Genomic DNA, 20,111 nt, shown 5'->3' on the forward strand with positions numbered 1-20,111 from the left:
GGTTTAGTCCAAAGGACAGATTAGATTGTTGTCAATGTTTGGGGGGGCAAGTGGACATCTGACACAGTCGAAAACACATCACCTCACTCTTGTCTCCAAACCAAACTACTGAATGTTATATATATGAATGGTTACATTTGGGTTTCATTTGAGCTCCTGTTTTAAATAAAACTTTGGTTGGAGTTTCTTGCCATCCTGCTCAGTGTAAGTGAAACAATACAATACAATTTTATATTTATATAGCGCCCGTCTCACGGAGTAGCCTATCAGAGCACTTGAAGGATGTTCCAAGGCACTTAACAGAATTGGCTAGGAACCCAAGCTGGGGTTGGGAGCCAAGGGTGGTGGGGAGAGCAAAGGTGATCGAAACTATAATCAAAGAGGTAGGACTTGAGACAGTCCTTGAATGAGGTGAGGGAGGGAATCAGAGGGACTTCGGGATGGAGTTTCAGAGAGAGGGGACAGAATGGGTGAAAGTCTGATGGTAGGACGGGTTGGACGGGGGACTTGAAGCAGAGTCTTCTTCAACTCAAATCATTGGGAGTCAGAGGCATATGAGAAAAGGCAATAATGAAATGTTAGCTACCAACCGGGAATTTGTTACTTCTTGTGTGATCATAGGTTGACTGTCCTGCACAAGTGAGACATTTTAAACACAGAACTTTTACACACCTTATTTCAAATAATATTCATAGTTAAGTGCTGGAGTCTATAAGATTTTTGTTTTCAAAAACAAATCTCGCTTCCCCTGGATCTCCTGAACACTTTTAACTCTTTGTTTTCATTCCATTGGGCTGTGGTGCTACAGGGGCCATTACCCAGTTGAATTTTGCCCTTAACCTATTTGTAGTGGATCTTTTGTGACCTTGACTGAGATCAAAGTAACTGACGTGACCGCACTGGTATCCCATTTACGGTCAGGCTGGACTACATCGAAGTCCTTGGCATCTGGTTCGGGGCCACGGGGGCCAGGCTCAAAAGTGGGAGGAGCGTCTAGAGATGGTGAGGAAGAAACTGGGAATGTGGCGCCAGCGCTCACTGTCCATCACCGGGAAAAACCTGGTGATCAAGTGTGAGGCTTTCTTGGTGCTGCTGTACGTGGCGCAAATCTGCCCCGTATCACCATCCAGCGCCGCAAAGGTCACCCGAGCAATCTTCCACTTTGTTTGGGGATCCAAGGAGAAGCGTGTCCGCAGGACCGCACTCCTCAAGACCCTGGATAAGGGAGGCAAGAGTGTCCCCAATGTAGCCCTGATCCTCATGGACACCTTTGTGTGTAGCTGCCTGAGGCTGTGCCTGGAGCCCCGCTACGCCAGCAACAAATGCCGCTATGTGCTAGGCTTCTACCTGTACCCAGTGCTGAGAAGGATGGGTCTAGCAGATCTGCCTCGGAACACCCCACACAGCTGGAGCATGTCAAAACACCTATCGTACATTGAGAGCTTCACGTCTCACAACATCGCAGACCCAGTGGTCCATACGAGAATTAGTGAGGACCATCAGAGAGGGGGAGGGGATGGACCTGAGAGAGGGTTACCCCAAGGAGACTGTCAGACAGGTCTGGCAGAACGTCTCGTCACCGGCCTTGTGCAACAAACATCAGGACACGGCCTGGCTGACTGTAAAAAGGCACTCCATGTCAAGTCTTTTTTGCACCGCCGGGGCCTCTCTGCCACCATATGCTGCCCTCAGGACGGTTTTGGAGGTGAGGAAATGGTGGAACACCCCTTCCTGGAGCACAAGTATGCAATGGCCACTGGGAATAGATGGAAGCACTGCTCTCGCGGTTCATCCCTGGGGACCCACTGTCACAGCACTCAGTGCTGTACAGCCTCTTCCTGGGGTTGCACAGCAGGACTGACATCGAGTGCAACTGGAGAATCATCAGCCCGGTGAAGGGCTCAAACTGTTTACTTTCCTGTTCTGAGATGAAGATAGTGTTGTTACTGCGTTTGTGACCTTGTTAATCATATTATTAGGGTTCAAGTTGTCTATGGCACTTAGCATCTCAATGAATTCAATACGATCTCCTCTGTGATCTCTTTATGAAGAGTAATTACATTTATTCTTACATTCATTTGAATGGATTGTGCTTTGATTGGTGACATCCAATTTCGTCCCAGCAATGACCCTAGGTCTATATAAACCCTAACACTGTTCTCTGTGGGTGGGTGCTCTAAGCTTAACAGTACCATCACAACAAAATCAATTATATGTGTTCCTGGAGAAAAGTTAGATTTTCATCATGGGATTTTTATTAAGTCCATTACCCTTTAACAGGCTTATTTTCACAGTGCTGCTTTGTGTTGGATATTAAATTACAGAGAACTTCAACCAGTACAAATTATATGAATGTTGGACCAACATGACTGTTTTCTTAAAATACTGTTTACAACAACTTGCATTTATGTAGTGCCCTTCACAAAGGATAACATCATGATGACTGAGTCTGATACCAAGCAAGGAAGAAGAGGAAGGGGGAGATTGCCATAGGGGTGGTTGAAGTCTAACATTATAATAATAATCCTTGCATTTGACATAAAGCCTCGTCATATCCAGGCATCTCAAACCGCTTCACAAGATTTTACTGTGAAGTGTAGTGACTGTGTATTTTGTGCACGAACGCAGCAGTCAATTTGTGCACAGCACTGTCCAAGAAACAGCCTAGAAATGAATGACCAGTTTTAATGGGAGATTGTTGGCCAGAAAACTGGTAGAAACGCCTTTCTTTTTTCGAATAGTACTACGGGATGATCAACATCCACCTGGACAGGGAGTCGGGACCTCGGTTTAACGTCTCATTCAAAGGGCGACACCACTGACAGTGCACTTGATTGAACATAAGAACATAAGAATTAGGAGCAGGAGTAGGCCATTCAGCCCCTCGAGCCTACCCCGCCATTCAATAAGATCATGGCTGATCTAACTCCACTTGCCCGCTTTATCCCCATATCCCTTAATTCCTTTAGTTCCTTCTCTTCAACCGTGCCTTCACCCCCCCTCGACTCTCTACCCCCTCCTCGCCCCCCTCCCTTCCCTCCCCTCCCCCGACCTTCTCCTCCTGCTCTGGTCCCGACCCAACTGTCCAGCGCCTTGGGACGTCCTCCCGACGTGAAAGGCGCTCTATAAATGCAATCTTGTTGTTGTCGTTGTCGTCGTTGTATCAACAAGAAATCCACCAATCTCGGCCTTTGACCTGAGCCCCCTCAGCCCCTCCCTCCCGGCCCCCTCCTCTCTCCCCCCAAACCCTCCCCCCTCTGCCCCCTCTGAACTCTCTTCCCCCTCCTCGCTCCCTCCCTTCCCTCCCCTCACCCTGACCATTTCCCCCCAATGCTCGGGTCCTGACCCAACTGTGCAGCGCCTTGGGACGTCCTCCCGACGTGAAAGGCGCTTTATAAATGGAATCTTGTTGTTGTTGTTGTTGTTGACATCGGGGAGCGTCACCGTAAGACTATATGGGTTCCAATTCCCAACTTGAGGCCGAAACCCTCCGCCTTCTGCCTCGGAGGCGACGGTGTTAAAAACGTATGATGGTCTCGGGGGGGTAAAAAAAAATGACTCTTGAAGGTACCAATGCCAATCTTCGCCTTTGCTGGATCACTGGATCACTCCACTTCGTGGAGTCCTGTAGCTCAGTGGTTAGAGCACTCGCTTTGCAAGTGAGAGACCTGAGTTCAATTCCAGGCAGAGGGCGAAACCTTGGGCAAGTTTCCTTACTCCACACAGAGCCTAATAATAATCCCTCCAAAACCCAAAACAATAATAAATTGGTCATTTTCAATCTACGACTGTTTGTGGGACATTGCTGTGCGCAATTGGCTGCCGCGTTCGCCCACAAATATACAGTCAATTCACTTTACAGTGTGTTCTGTGAAGCGCTTTGGGACGTCCTCCCGACGTGAAAAGCGCTATATCAAATGCAAGGATTATTATTATTATTATTATTATAAAGTAAAGTGCAAACGAAGAGCACGAACGTCATGGGGGGGAAAAAAAAGGGATCTCCAAAAAAAAAGAAGAAGAAAGGTGCATTGGCTAAAACGGCACAGCACTGTTTTTTTTTGTGTACTTGGTTGAACTACAGAGGGCGTTTTTACACGCAAACTCCCATTTAGGGGGTGGTATCTGAGATGCTTTGCATCAGTGGGTGGGGAGGCTGAGACAGGAGTGGATTCGTCCAGTTTCCACCCCGAAGCAGATTTATATCCGAAAAGCAACGCCGGGGATCGTTGAGGGAGACGTGCATTTGCCACGCGGGTGTGTGGCACGAAGCCCCTGCCCTGCACTGCCCTGCCCAGTCCCTGCCCTGCCTTGCACTGCCCCTGTCCTGCACTGCCCCTGTCCCTGCACTGCCCCTGCACTCCCCCTGCCCCTGCCCTGCACTGCCCCTGCACTCCCCCTGCACTGCCCCTGTCCCTGCACTGCCCCTGTCTTGCCCTGCACTGCCCCTGCACTCCCCCTGCACTGCCCCTGTCCTGCCCTACACTCCCCCTGCACTGCCCCTGTCCTGCACTGCCCCTATCCCTGCACTGCCCCTGTCCTGCACTGCCCTGCACTCCCCCTACACTGCCCCTGTCCTGCCCTACACTCCCCCTGCACTGCCCCGCCCCTGCCCTGCCCTGCCCTTGCCCTCCCCTGCCCTGCCCCTGGCCGAGGACCTGACGGTGCGCGGTGGCCGCGGTGCCCCGGGAGCTGGAGCCCCCGCACGGGGCTGGCGGGGTGAGCGCGGCTGATGAACGAGGAGCCGCCGCCTGGGATGGGAGAGACCGACTCGGCGCCGGCGACTGGGGACATGGCAGCCACCGGCACCGGCACCGCGCAGCCCCCGCCCCGAGTCTTCTTCCAGCTGCCGGGCTGCAGCCAGGACCCCCCCGGCCAGAGGAGGCAGGGCAAGGTCACCGTCAAGTACGACCGCAAGGAGCTGAGGAAGCGGCTGAACCTGGAGGAGTGGATCATCCAACAACTCCACCACCTGTACGACTGCGATGTGAGTGAAGCGCTCTCTCTCTCTCTCTCTCGCGCGCGCGCGCGCGGGGCCGCGATCCGCGCTCCGCTACACCGGCCTCCGCTGCCTTGCTCGGCAAGACGGCAGGCGGGCAGGCAGGCAAGCTCACTGACTGGCTGGCTGGCTGGTTGGCTGGCTGGCTGGCTGGTTGGCTGGGTGGCTGGCTGGCTGGTTGGCTGGTTGGCTGGCTGGCTGGCTGGCAGGCAGGCTGGCTGGCTGGTTGGCTGGCTGACTGGCTGGCAGGCAGGCTGGCTGGCTGGTTGGCTGGGTGGCTGGCTGGTTGGCTGGGTGGCTGGCTGGTTGGCTGGTTGGCTGGCTGGCTGGTTGGCTGGCTGGCTGGCTGGCAGGCTGGTTGGCTGGGTGGCTGGCTGGTTGGCTGGGTGGCTGGCTGGTTGGCTGGCTGGCTGGCTGGCTGGCTGGTTGGCTGGTTGGCTGGCTGGCTGGCTGGCAGGCTGGCTGGCTGGCTGGCTGGCTGGCTGGTTGGCTGGCTGGCTGGCTGGTTGGCTGGCAGGCTGGGTGGCAGACTGGCTGGCTGGCTGGCTGACTGACTGGCTGGCTGGCTGGCTGGCTGGCAGGCTGGCTGGCTGGCTGGCTGGCTGGCTGGCAGGCTGGGTGGCAGACTGGCTGGTTGGCTGGCTGGCAGGCTGGCTGGTTGGCTGGCTGGCTGGTTGGCTGGCTGGCTGGCTGGCTGGCTGGTTGGCTGGCTGACTGGCTGGCTGGCTGGCTGGTTGGCTGGCTGACTGGCTGGGTGGCTGGCTGGCTGGTTGGCTGGCTGGCTGGCTGGCTGGCTGGTTGGCTGGCTGACTGGCTGGTTGGCTGGCTGGTTGGCTGGCTGGCTGGCTGGCTGGCTGGTTGGCTGGCTGACTGGCTGGCTGGCTGGCTGGTTGGCTGGCTGACTGGCTGGGTGGCTGGCTGGCTGGTTGGCTGGCTGGCTGGCTGGCTGGCTGGCTGGTTGGCTGGCTGACTGGCTGGCTGGCTAGCTGGTTGGCTGGCTGACTGGGTGGCTGGCTGGCTGGTTGGCTGGCTGGCTGGCTGGCTGGCTGGCTGGACACCTTGGTGGGTTTCACCATAACTTTGTTCTTATAAGCAGAATCTTTCCTGCTACAGATCTCACGTGGAGGTCTCACTCTGACTACACACGCGGTGTTTAATTCCTGGTAATGGATCGAAATAGTTCAAACAGAATCAACCATTATGCTTATTTATGTTAAATTGTCAATTTTCTACCAAAATGCAAAGCAAAAAAAGTCTCTTTGATAATTGGATACCGGGTCGTTGGTTATTTGTGGAGTCCTGTAGTGGAGTCCTGTAGCTCAGTGGTTAGAGCACTCGCTTTGCAAGCGAGAGACCCGAGTTCAATTCCAGGCAGAGCGATACCTTGGGCAAGTTTCCTTACTCCACACAGAGCCTAATAATAATCCCTCCAAAAAACCCAAAACAATAATAAATTGGTCATATTCAATCTACGACTGTTTGTGGGACATTGCTGTGCGCAATTGGCTGCCGCATTTGCCCACAAATATACAGTCAATTCACTTTACAGTGTGTTCTGTGAAGCGCTTTGGGACGTCCTCCCGACGTGAAAAGCGCTATATCAAATGCAAGGATTATTATTATTGTCCTGTTTCTTGGTATTTCTGGATTTTTTTAAGTACTTTTTTTTAAATGCAGTTATAAAATTGGTTCTTGGTTGTTTTATTTCCATGCTTTGTTGCGGACTATTAGCCCCTCAGTGTTTCATTTCCAACATTACTTTTATTTACCAGGACGCTAAAACAAATTGCAGTAATAATATGCCTTTCGCATTTGAAGTGATTACTTTTTTGTTATTTGTTTAATCCAGTGTATTGTGAAATTGACGAGACCTGGCGTGCACGATATCATTAAATAAGGATTGTTTGTACATTGAACCCTCTTGTAGCAAACAAAACAGTACTTCAGTAAGTGGACTCCAAACTGCAGCTCTCCATGGTACTGTATAATTGTGTGGTACTCAATTATCATTTTACATTTTGATTTCACGCCATCCTCTAACCCTCTAGTATCTTAGACTACTCTTATCTCCTATTCACTGAAGGCTTAATGGTCAATATGTCTTTATTATCTGTTCTCACTCGCCTTGCTCAAGGTGCTTTAACCTTTTTACACCTTGGCGAAGTGTAATTCCCTTGTCTCCCTTGAATATACACCGCAGACTGCACTGCACTAAAATAAAGCTGATATTGGATGACCTGCTGAGGACTAAAGCTTTGCCCCACTATGCAGCATAGCAATAGGTCATATGACATTTTATACTTATTTTTTAGCATTAATCGTTTGCATATTTTAAGGGTAATAAAGTAGCACGGTGAGGCTAGAAAAAAAATGCTAAAACCAGTACCATTTTATGATTTTTTAATTCAGTTTTAACACGACAATTTATGCATCTGGAAAAAAAACTTGATTTTTTCCATCTGCATGATGTGTAGTAATTGCAGTAATAATATGCAAGAGCTAATAATTGGGGAGAGGAGGTTGGTTTGGGGTAATAAATGAGGTAACCAATATTGCTACTAGGTAACTGTGTGAAGCTACTGAAATCAAAGCTGAGAAGATATTTGGATGGCTTTGTAGATGAAGGAGAGGGATGGGAGAAGGAAATATAGGCAATGGAAGTGACTCGAGCTCGAGGCGGAAATCAGTAATAGGACAGGTTGCTCTAAAGATCTTCACAGGAAGGGAAATGACAGTGGGTAGTGGTGGAAGACTCCATTGTGGAGCATTATCTATAATTATGTTAACACTTTTTAGGGGGAGAAGGCCAACTCTTCAGGCTTCTGGTTACCAGAGTGTGTAGTCAAATGCTGAAGATCAATTGAAATTGTATTGGGAGAAGAAAACACTGAATATGTAGATAATGAATAGACACTGAATAGACAAATAATCCTTCCATTTGATGCAGCACCTTTCACATCAAGAGGACATTGCAATTGCTTCACAGGATTCACTGCATTGTTTAGTCCTTGGAAATAAGGAAACTTGCCTAAGGTTTCACCCCGCCCGGGAATCAACCCATATCCTCTCGCTTGCGAGGTGAGCACTATGCTAACAGGACGCCTCACAAATTGCAACACCAGGCAAAGCTTTGAAAGAGACCGCTAATATGTGAGAGGCCTTGAGAGGGGATTCAGTCACTATGGAAGGCTGGCAAATAGCAGGGCAGATGGAGGGGGAGGTGTAGAGGGCGAAAGAATCAAGGCAGAACAAACGTTACTCCGAACATAACTTCTTTTCAAAACTCCAGTAAAAAGAAGATCCTGGCTTTGCAAGAATTTTTTTTAACTAAACGGATAACTGTGTCTGTTTGGGATGGACTGGGCCCACATCACATCTTCAGTCTGGTTTTCGGAACTCTTTGTCCTGATTGCACAGCGTCTTGTAGCTTCATTACTACATCTGTCTTCTCCTCTCCTCGGCCTCTCAGTCTCCCATGGTTCAGGTTGACGTTAGGTGTGAGGAGCCGGTGAATGGTGAATGAGGGGGTGGTTGATGGGTGTGGGAAGAGGCGGGAGGTTACCTGTGTATGCGTGTGTATGCATCTTGAATGTTAGACTGCTTCAGGGGGTAGTGGAAATCTTATGACTAGAACTTGTACTAGCTATATCGGTGTCAAATACTAATTCTTTTGTTATTAATAATTCCTTCAAAAAATAATAATATTAATAAACTTGGTCACTTCAATCATTGTTTGTGGGACACTGCTGTGCACAATTGGCTGCCATATTTCGACCACAAAGTATACAGTCAATGCTATTTATAATATATTCTGTGAAGCATTTTGAGACATCTTGAAAATAAGGTGCTATATCAAATGCAAGGATTATCATTATTATTACGCAGCCCATCATCTGTGGCCACTCAACAGACATACGAATACACTTTTTTCTGAACTTCTGTTCATTACCTGCCTGCCTGAGCTGGACTTTGTGTTATTTTCTCTTGTTTTTTTTGCTCTGAAACAAAGGAAATCCATGGGTTTAGAGCACCCACATTCATGTATGTTGCAACATTTAAGTTACATTTTAGGATTGTTGCTCTCCACACAGATTGGTGCATTTCCCTGTTATGCACAATGTTATGCATTGACTAATGCATTAAAAGCACTGCAATTCCAGATCTGATTATTTCTCAACCTTGTACGAGCTATAAGATTATCTCCCTGTACCTGATTAAGTCTTAATTCTACACAAACATAAAGCATGAATGACAAAAGGCCATTCCTTGCTGTCCATCAAGTCTCCTTCCAAAGATAGCACGCTTGCCCTATCGTAAACTCCATTCTGTCTTACAGGGCCATGTTCTCCATTGATATTCCTCAATTTTCATAGGTTATCAAGTGGCAGAATATTAAATCATCCCATAATCTCTACTATTGAGGTTGACCTGCCCCCCCCCCCCCCCCCCCCCCACCACTCATCAGTGCTGAACTGTTTAGTCCTATAATGGACAAGCAGTGGGAAGCTTGCCAGACGGTGCTCTTTATGGCAGGCTATGCAGTTTTAGCTGGTTAAACTAAGCAGTACTTGCAACACACACTCTGGGGTCCCCAAGCCTTAGCTCACACAAACCTGCGCCTGTACTCTCTGGAATTAGGTAAGCAGGACGTGTCCTTCTGCGGCAGTGTGCACATTCCATTCACAGGGAAATTTGAAACTCTGTCTGGTTTGGATATTCTTAAGTACAATGATAGATTTTCACATGTGTCGGACACCTGGCTGACCAAAAAAAAACTGTCCCATGGAGTATTTTCTCCTCTTGGGCTATCTCCATCCCTATAACCTGACACACTATTCAGCCATTTCCTGAAGAAGTTAATTAACAAAACAGCCAGCTGCTTTTGCTTTTCAGAAATCCATCACTTGGGAGGGAGGAGAGTGAAATTTTTCAGGCGAGTTTTTTCTTGTGGCTCCAGATTATATGTTTGGATGATATATTCACCATTCGGAACCTCAGATAGTGTAGGAGTTATACCTGAGATACTGTGGTAACTTTCAAGTACATACCATTGAGTGAAGGTGCAATGTATTTGCCTTGGTCTTCATCATGGCTATGTTACATTTGACATCTGTCCACTATGTGAACTTCTGTTTGAACAGCAACACTTCATTGAACCCAGTTCTGTAGCTTCTGGTCCTGTGCGCTCTCAGTTCTTGTAACTGAATGCTCTTTCCATTTCTCAGTGCAAGAGCAAAATCTCTGTACACTGTATATTCTATTTAACAAGTCATGTTTGGCCCCCAAATGCCTGGGGCCACATCTAGGCTCTTACGCACTTTAAAAACAGCCTCACCCTCGGTGACCTCCTATAACTCTACTGACCCAGCCATTGTCCGTACTCAGCAAAAAAAATCCTGCTTCATGTTCCATCCTTCATTTATTAACCAAGTTTCATTGTTTCATTTGATTTTTCCATTTCCTATGCGATTCCATGACCTCTTGTGCCCACTGTATGACAAGGGTATTAGGACGTTGTATTGATTTTGAAGTATCTTGAGTTTCACTTGGATAAGTAAGTAGCGTTAGTATACTGGAGAAGCACCTCTGCTTCTTGTGACTTGCTGAGGCCAATCTGATCCTTTCTTCCCCACATCTGCGCCATGACCTGCTCTGCCTTCCCCCACCTCCACAATGTCGCCTGGTTCCGACACTGTCTCACATCGTAGACCACTGAAACCCTCATTCATGCCTTCATTACATCGAGGCTCAACTATGCAAACTCACTGCTTGTCGGCCTCCCGAGCTCCTCCTTCCACAGGCTGCAGATTATTCAGAACTCTGCAGCCCGTGTCCTCTCCCACACTATGCTCTGCAACCTATCACCCCCATCCTTGCCCAACTCTACTGGCTTCCCATCACACAAAGGATACAGTTAAAGATCCTGGTCCTCACCTTCAAAGCCCTCCACGGTCTTGCTCCCCCCTACCTTTCCTGCCTCCTAATCCCCTTCCTCTGCTCAGCGGGCTCCGGCTTGCTTCACGTCCCCCGCCTTGCTCGCCCCACTATTGACGGGTGGGCCTTCCACCACTCTGCCCCCACCCTCTGGAACTCCATCCCGCAGTCCCTCCGCCTCATCCCCTCCCTCGTCACCTTCAAGACCCATCTCACGACCCTCCTCTTCAACCTTGCTTTCGATCTCCCTGCTTCCCCCCTTGCCCTCCACCGTGTCCGATCCCGACCCCCAGCTCGGGTCCGTAACTGTCTGTCCAGTGCCTTGGGATGTCCTCCCGACGTGAAAGGTGCTGTACAAATGTAATTTTGTTGTTGTTGATATTTCACAAGTGACTGTTTTTGCTGAGAATTCCTACATTGACTCATTTTGCATTTGGGCACCATCTCCACTTTGGGAAGTTGCTCCTGGTCAAAGCAGCGCAACCCTGCTGTTCTCCATTTGTTTCCAAGATATGCTGAATCAAGAGCATCTGCTGGCTCATTAGTTTGGAATTATCATGTTGTCATACTTCAGTAATAGTCCATCTGCTTCACATAACTAATTTCTATGGTCTGTTTGAGTGGTATCATTGTATACTGAACTCAGATTTGACCAACTTTCAGAACTGTTGATTTTTTTTGTTGCTGCTCACACAAGGGTAGTGTATCTGGTTTCCCTTCCATTGATGAATTAAAACACGTCATTCAGATTTGTCTTAGGCAATGCTGGATATGCATTTCTTTACTTGGTTTGAATATTATCCCTACAGTTTCTGTTTTTTTTTGAAGATTAACAACCCCCAATACTTCAAATGCATCCCCAATACTGCATTAATAAATTCAAAAAATGAAAAAAATCATTTTTAAATTAAAAATTAAATAAATAAAATTAGGAATACATTTTTAAAATTAAAAATTAGTAATAAAAAAATCCTTACATTTGATATATCACCTTTCACATTAGGAGGATGTTTCAAATGCTTTACCGTGAAGTATATTACTGTTTAAGAATACAAGAATACAAACCAGTATTGTTTAGTGCCTTAGGACATCCTCCTCGAATGAAAGGTGCAATATAAATTTGTATTGTAACAGTGAAAGTATATTTTGTTCATTTGAACAAGAATGATAATATAAGTAATAAAAATTAATCTTTGCATTTGATATCGTCTTTTACATCAGGAGGGCATCTCAAAGCATTTAACCAGATTCACTGTAAAATCTAGTGACAGTATATTTTTGTGGAAGAGCACTATAAGTACCAGGCTGGTACTCTGCAAAGCCTTATAATCTGAGCAACATCATGGTGACTTGGGGTGGGGGGTGTCAGCTGTGACTTGTTTGACAGAATTAGTAATATTGTACAATGTGTTGCTTTATCTGTTGTCATTGTGGAAAACTTATTTATAACAGACAGATTTCAGTTCAGCTTGGTAACAAATAATTGTTAGGCTTGCTATACAAATGGTATTGCAGGAGAGACTGGACTGCAGTATGATTTACTGCTTGAGGTTTGTATATGGGATTCAGTGTTGTAACTTGAGTAGCGGTGAATATAGGAAATGTGGCCGGGGATAGGGTGAGGAAGTGCCGCAAATAAAAAGCAATAATACCAGTGGAGGTACTTGAACTATGTAGGACGATTAAAGATAGTATAATGGTTTGTATTGCACTTTTCATTCATTTCAAATGAAGGTTTCATTGTGAACACATCAGTGTAATATATTCTGTTTTTCACTGTCCATCACCTCCTCCACGCACCCCATCAAGTCCCTTCCGTCCTCACGTCAAACTCCAAGTGCGAAGAGGTCCTAGACTTCTTCACCTCAAAAATTGAAAACGTCCGCTTGGCTGCATCGTCGTTCCCTTCCCCCCCCCACGGCAGGAGGATGACTCAAATCTTTAATGAGGCACAGTTGCGGATCTTGCTCATACCAATAACGTGGTCTTGATTACAGAATGAAAACTCCTTAGGACCGTTTGGAGACCATATTATTAAATTGATGTAAAATTCTGAAGTTTTCTGTGAATGACTGCTTAGCTGAAGTCTGCTTTAGGTTATTAAATTGTTCTGGTTGCCCATTATTCACTTTCTCTGAAAGTACGACACTGGAGAGGTTCAGGAATGGACTCTGTGGTGCTGTAGTAATATTTTTGGGTGATGCTATTTTAGGTGCACAGTAATTGCCTGCCTGTTGGAAGTTCTTTACTCTTGTATGATGTGTCCAATTAAGGTGTTGCTTTCGCCAGCACATTCGCGCTCTATTCCATGAGGTTCTTAAGTTGAGAGTAGTTGAGGTTTGCACTTTTTCAGTCACCTCTAATTGGAAAACATGTGTAATTTGCTGACCTCGGCTGCTTTCCTTTGACTTTAATAATGAATTTAGAACAATATAAACCCTCTTGGATTTGTCATCAATATTCTTGTATTAGAAAATTACATTGACCTAGAAAGTACTGCAGAAGCATTAACTTTGTGTGAGTGAAAAACATCCTATATTTAAACCTGTAACATAATGCTTTAACATCAATGATCTGTTCAATCTCATTGTATTTTACATTTCAAACACTTGGATTGGAGCCTCAATTTTACCAGCTCCCCTGACCTCGGTCTCTGCTCTCTCACCAGGCTTCTCATACAGTCATTCAGTTTGAAGAAAGTTAATTGGATTACACATACTCTTAGAAGTATCAAATTGCAGACCACATCTTTGTATCATCAAAACATCTAAAACTTGCAGCCTGCATATCTTTGGAATATCATTCTCTGAGTTAAGAGACGGCGATGTTGAGCTGGACCAGACAAGCAAACAGTGACTGTGTGAGTGGGGAGAGATGGATATCAGAAACTGAGGTTCCCTCAATATTTGTACAGTATTTTAGAACCATAGAAATCTACACCACAGAAGAAAGCCATTCAGCTTGTTGTACCTGTACTGGCTCTTTAAAAGAACATCCATTCACCTGACTTTTCTTCACACTACTGAAAATTCTTCTTTTTTTTGCATATCTATCTAATTCCCTCTTGAAAGTTAACATGATTTGTGCCTTGACCACTGCACCCTTTCACATCTGAACAACTCATAGAATCATAGAATCGTACAGCACAAAAAGAGGCCCTTTGGCCCATCGAGTTTGTGCCGGCTCTTTGAGAAGAGAAATGTAATGTCAATCCCACTCCCCAGCCCTTTCCCCATAACCCTGCAGACCTGTCCTCCTCAAATACCCGTCCACCGCGTTTTTAAAAGTAGTTATCGAATCGGCTTCGACCACCCTTTCAGGCAATGACTTCCAGATTCGAACAACTCGCTGCGTGACAAAATTTCTTCTCACCTCCCCTCTGCTTCTTTTAGATACTATTTTAAATCTGTGACCTCGAGTCATCGACACACCCATCAGTGGAAACAGTTTTTCCCTTTCTAATCTATCAAATCCCCTCATGATTTTGAAAACCTCTATTAGGTCTCCTCGTAACCTTCTCTGCTCCAATGAGAATAATCCTCGCCTCTCTAGCCTTTCCTCATAATCAAGGTCCCTCATTCCTGGGATCATCCTCGTAAATCTCCTCTGCACCCTTTCCAATGCCTTAACATCCTTCCTATAGTATGGTGCCCAGAACTGGGCGCAGTATTCTAACTGAGGCCTAACCAGTGTTTTATATGGGTTAATCATAACCTCCTGACTCTTGTACTCTATGCCCCTATTTATAAAGCCTAGTATCCCATATGCCCTTTATACAGTTTTTTCTGCCTGTCCTGCCACCTTCAAGGATTCATTTACTTGAACCCCCAGATCTCTCTGTTCTTTCACCCCCCCCTTAAGATTGTATTACCAGCCTATATTGCCTCCCCTCATTCTTTCTACCAAAATGCATTACCTCGCATTTCTCCACATTGAAATTCACCTGCCATGTGTCTGCCTATTTTACCATTCTGTCTATGTCTTTCTGCAGTTGGCTACTATCCTTCTCACTGTTTACCACCCTACCTAACTTTGTGTCGTCTGCAAACTTGGAAATGGTACTCTTCCTAATCACCCTCTTTGTTTCTTTGCTTTGTATTTTAAATTGATGCTCTCTAATTTGTGAATCACTGGTCAGAGGTTTATAAGGAGCAACAATTTTTTATTGTACAGTATCTACTCACTTTGGAAACATTGGAAGGATGAAGGGCTGATTGAACTCCATTGAGATTCAAACACAGAAATAGGAGTGGGAAAAAAATCTATCCTACTGCAAATTATTTGGACATATTAATAACATTCCCTTATTTGGAAAGTGGTGTTACAAATGGTACAGGTTGTGAGTTGTTTTAAGGGAAAGGTATGCTGATTTTGATTTTCTGGAGACCTTACCACCCATTCGATTTTCTCAATCATGAAATGATGAAACTAGTGAGCAGCGTAAAATTGAGATCTGGTGAATAATAGAGATTTTGCAGTAACCTGAAGCCTTTGACTCGAGCAATAATAGGAGGTGCACAGAGCACTGCTAAAGCCAACTACTGGGATAGCTTCCAACAAAGTTACTTTTTCACACAATAATCTTTTAAAACTGATGCTTCACCCCCCCCCAATAGTTCTTAAGTTATCAAACCACATTCGTCCAAGTCGTCAAATCTACTCTTGCCTCTAAGGAATTCTCTCCACCACCCATTCATTCACATAATAGCTGTGGGGCATTGCTGTGTGCAAATTGGCTGCCACATTTGCCTGCAATACAAAATCTGGTGAAGCCCTTTGAGATATCTCAACAGTGATCAGGCATTCTATTAAATACGAGGATGATTATTATTACTCTACAGAACAAAAACTGAACTACACTTGGCTCGATGGTGACTGTACTCAGTAACTGCTGCAGGCTGGGCTGCCTTTATGCCCAACAACTCCAAACAGTCTAGTGGCTGAAAAACAGAATAAGTGGTCACGTGATGGTGGTGATTTCATTCTGAAATTGCCCTGAGCAGAGTTTCTGGCCTTGCGCAGTTAGTCAAATTTGCATTCAGTACAATACATTTTTAATGAAGCACTAAGGAGATTGTGTAATAGTGGAGAAAAAGCCAAAATCATAGAGAAGAATAGTGGATAAGGAGGGAATATAAGTTGAAGGTTAACCACATCATTTTTTTTCCAATCCTATTTCTGGGTTTGAATCTTGGTGGAGTTCATTCAGCCATTCAACCTTTCAAAGTTTTTAAAGTGAGTAGAGATTGTGCAATACAAATTTACATGTATATAGTTTCATCTCAGCAGGATGTCCCAAGGTTCCTGGACAGTTCTGACACTTTATGAAATGCTCTCCATTCTGTTGTAGTATCTATTTTCTGACAGTCCAAGCTGGTTGGCATTTTTTAACAATAAGTGCCAAACCAAATGAGCAATCATACTAAATGAAGAGCTCTTCTCTGTCTTGCAACTCCTAAAACAAGTGAATTCCATGTTAATTTCAAGAGGTATCAGCTAACGTAATGGGAGTAAAATGAGACTGAGTTTAACCTATGTCCTTTACCTGTAAATCTGCATTCTTAAATGTGTGCTCTATATGAGATCCAAGTATTTTTTGTTTATTATTTACCTTGGTATTTTGTCTTTCAGTATTCCTTTCTCGATTTCAGGTTCTAGTTTGCCCTGATCTACCTTTCCTTTGCCTCCACCTGCACTTAATTTTCAGCCCTTGAACTTATTTCTCTCTTAAAACCGTTTAATTTTTTTTCCTCTGAGGCCTAAGTCGAGATGTCACTCTTTGATTGTACTTTCGGTTATCTTTCCCCTTTTCTCTCCCCAAAGGACATATAGCATTGGTACTAATTCTTTGTTCTCTTGGATGAAGTGCAGTGAATTTCACACAAAGTAGCTTTTAACGCTTGTTGGCACTGATTGAATAATAACAATGGTTTTTCTTTGACGTTTTTAGTGGTTCAATGTCAGCAGCAATGTCTGAAAGACTTTCATTAACACAGACGAGCCTGTTAAACATTAACATAATACAGTTGCAGTACTTTTTAATACTGTCAATGAGCAATAAATGAGTGAAGCTGTTTTTTATTTATTTAATGGGTTTGCTCCACCACTTTTCCCGTGACAGCATCCATACGGCATCCCCTCCCCCCGCCCCCCCAGCTGATTGAACTGAGGTTAAGAAGGATGCTGTAGACATTTAGTGATGGTCAAAACACTTCTTAACAAAGAGATTCCTGAATAACCCAATTTAATCAGGTAACCCAAATGGAGGACCATTCATTGTGACGATGGCCAGATCTCCTTTTCTTATATAGCGTCAGAATTATCTTTTGTGTTAAACTTCTTAGATAAAAGGCATGATAAGGCATTAATAATAATAATAATCCTTGCATTTGATATAGCGCTTTTCACGTCGAGAGGACGTCCCAAAGCGCTTCACAGAACACACTGCAAAGTGAATTGACTGTATATTTGTGGGCGAACGCGGCAGCCAATTGCGCACAGCAATGTCCCACAAACAGTCGTAGATTGAAAATGACCAATTTATTATTGTTTTTTGTTTTTGGAGGGATTATTATTAGGCGTGTGGAGTAAGGAAACTTGCCCAAGGTTTCGCCCTGCCGGGAATTGAACTCAGGTCTCTCACTTGCAAAGCGAGTGCTCTAACCACTGAGCTACAGGACTCCACAAACGCAAGGATTATATCAAACGCAAGGATTATTATTATTATTATAAACAAGCATAGGTATTAGTTGGGCGGAGGAGAAAAGGAGACATATGTTTGTTAGATGTGGTCTTTAGATCACTATGGATCCTGCTATAGGGGCTTTAGCGAAAATGTGGGATCTGCACTGAGTATTCCAGCTCAGTGCAGGGTTTATGCTGGATTTCATGGTAATAATTGTATGGACTCTTTGCTTTCTTCATATGCTCTTGCAGCACACTTTACTTAATTCAGTGTATTTTATTTTGTATCTCATGTGGTATTGTCCGTACAGGATATTTGCAATTTTTGCTGGGAAAGTAAGGGAGTATAATTCTAACATTTGGAATTATATTTTCATTATTCTGCTTTGTACTTTTTCAAACTTTAATAACTTACTGAGTGAAAATCGTAAGGAATAGGCCTAATTCAGTAAGAACTTGTTGCACATCAGATTACTGAATAATAATAATAATCCATTATTATTTGTGCATTCGATATGTCAGGAGGATGAGTCAAAGTGCTTCACAGGGTTTACTGCAAAATGTAGTGACTTTATTTTGTACGCTAATATGTATTACTTTAAGGCACTGCCCTATTTGGATTGAATATAGTTTCAAAACAAGCTCAGACAATTTGAAAGAACAGTTCCTTCTTCGACTTGTTTAAGGGTTTTCTGTGTTTCAGGCAGTTTCATCCCCATTGCCAAGAGGCACGGGCACAGAACTGCCAGAATTTAGCATTGCAGCTGCATGTAACTGGCAGGTAGACAACAAGCTTCTTGTTGAGGCTGGTTTTCAAACATATGGAACTTTGATGTTTATTAAATTCAGCACTGACATATTTTGCTTTCAGCTCTTCTTTCTTCCTTCCTCTTCCTTTTCTCCTTGAAGAAATTTGCTTATCACCTTTTTGTGCCATTATTTGAAAGGTTCCTCCAAGTTGCATAGCCAGAGTTAAATACTAGAAAGGCTTTGTAGTGGAATGAATGTTAACTTAAACTAAGACTATCTCGGTGGACTAGATTAACCCAAGATCTTATAGTATCTTTTTACATGACTTGTGGTCTTCACTTTGCTAAATCACAGGCATTCACTGTGCGTCTATTTGGATACAATAAATTAGTAATTGCATAGAAGCCGATCCAAGTGGCGGATTGGCCAGCCTTTCTGGTACTGCAAGCTCTTGTCATTACCTTCAGTTTAATTTGAACTTTTACACTACTAATTTGATAAATGGTAGAATTCCCTTAGTACAAAACTAAGATCAAGATTAGGTTTCCGAATAATTGATCAGGATCACTGAAAATTGTAACGATAATTTTTTCCCCAATTGGTTCCTTGCAGGAAGAAGAGATGCCCGAGTTAGAAATAGATATTGATGACCTACTGGATGTAAGTCGTGATGAAGACCGAGCACTCAAATTACAGGTAATGTACCTTCACCTATTGTACATCACAAGGATGATGAGAATTGTCTCACTTTGAGAAAGACATGCAGCTGTAAGTCAATAGTCAAGACGTAGAACTATTGGGAATACATCTGAAACCTCTTTGCTTTCTATTGCAGTAGTGCCTGAGACCAAGAAAGACCAAGTCACCTTGAATTCTCCTTTTGGCAAATGCTTACAACTTTGTTATATTTCTAAGGAAGCAAGCACAACCGTTTGTTTTTTTCAGTTGGGACTAGCAGTGCAACATAGTTATCATAGTTATTTCTGCAGAAATGTCATGACTAGATTCCCCATAGAGAGATACCATGAAGAATGCACATCTGCACCACCTATTTCCTGGCCTCTTCATTCTAATAGTATTTTGCAAACGTGTAGCGGAGTTATTTGGTGTGTGAAGTATCTGTTTTTTTTCTTCCTTTCCCATTCGCTCCCCTTCTGATTACTAACTTCTATGACCAGAAGTGAAGAGGCAAAAGTATGATTGATTTTTTTTCACATCAGACAGTGGAAAGCCCAAGTGGTGAGATTTAATAGCGAGAATCTCGCAGGCAATGCTATGTTTACTTGTCTCCTCACTCCCTGTCTCTTAACCCAACTCACGCACATAAGGCTGTAGCCAACCACAGAGTTTGTGTCCGCTCAGTGTGAAGCTGTGCAGTATAAGTCCCCTACAAATTGAATTCAATATGTTGCTGCTATGGTCTGTAAACATGCGAAAGGGACATTTTTCTTCCGCTGGATCTAGTGATTTTCTGTGATTTGGGGATTTTTCTCTCTTGAAACATCTACTACACATAGCCCCAGATAAAATTTCACCCCATAATTTGCTTTCGTATTTGCTGTGAAACACATAGTCACTACACTTTATAGAGTAGCACTTTGAGAGGGTCCTCCCTATGTGAAAGGTGCTTTATCAAATGCAAGTATTATTGTTGTATAAATCTTTGCACCTTAGATGTTCAGGAATTATGAAATTAAACTCAATATTGCTTTAATGTTGCTATTGAATACCACAATAACACCAA

The 20,111-nt window shown here is 44.5% G+C and overlaps 1 protein-coding gene across 1 annotated transcript in view; it reads left to right on the top strand.

The window, feature by feature from the left end:
* Positions 1-4,635: 4,635 nt before the first annotated feature.
* ppp1r14c (protein phosphatase 1, regulatory (inhibitor) subunit 14C) overlaps positions 4,636-20,111 on the top strand; it is a 34,124-nt gene continuing 18,648 nt past the window's right edge. The window contains exons 1-2 of the mRNA XM_042333353.1: positions 4,636-4,987; positions 18,980-19,063. Coding sequence (XP_042189287.1) covers positions 4,733-4,987; positions 18,980-19,063 — 339 coding nt within the window. The 5' untranslated portion in view covers positions 4,636-4,732. The remainder of the gene's footprint in view (positions 4,988-18,979; positions 19,064-20,111) is intronic.

Source organism: Callorhinchus milii, unplaced genomic scaffold (assembly GCF_018977255.1).
Source record: "Callorhinchus milii isolate IMCB2004 unplaced genomic scaffold, IMCB_Cmil_1.0 Scaffold3, whole genome shotgun sequence".
Lineage (NCBI taxonomy): Eukaryota > Metazoa > Chordata > Chondrichthyes > Chimaeriformes > Callorhinchidae > Callorhinchus > Callorhinchus milii.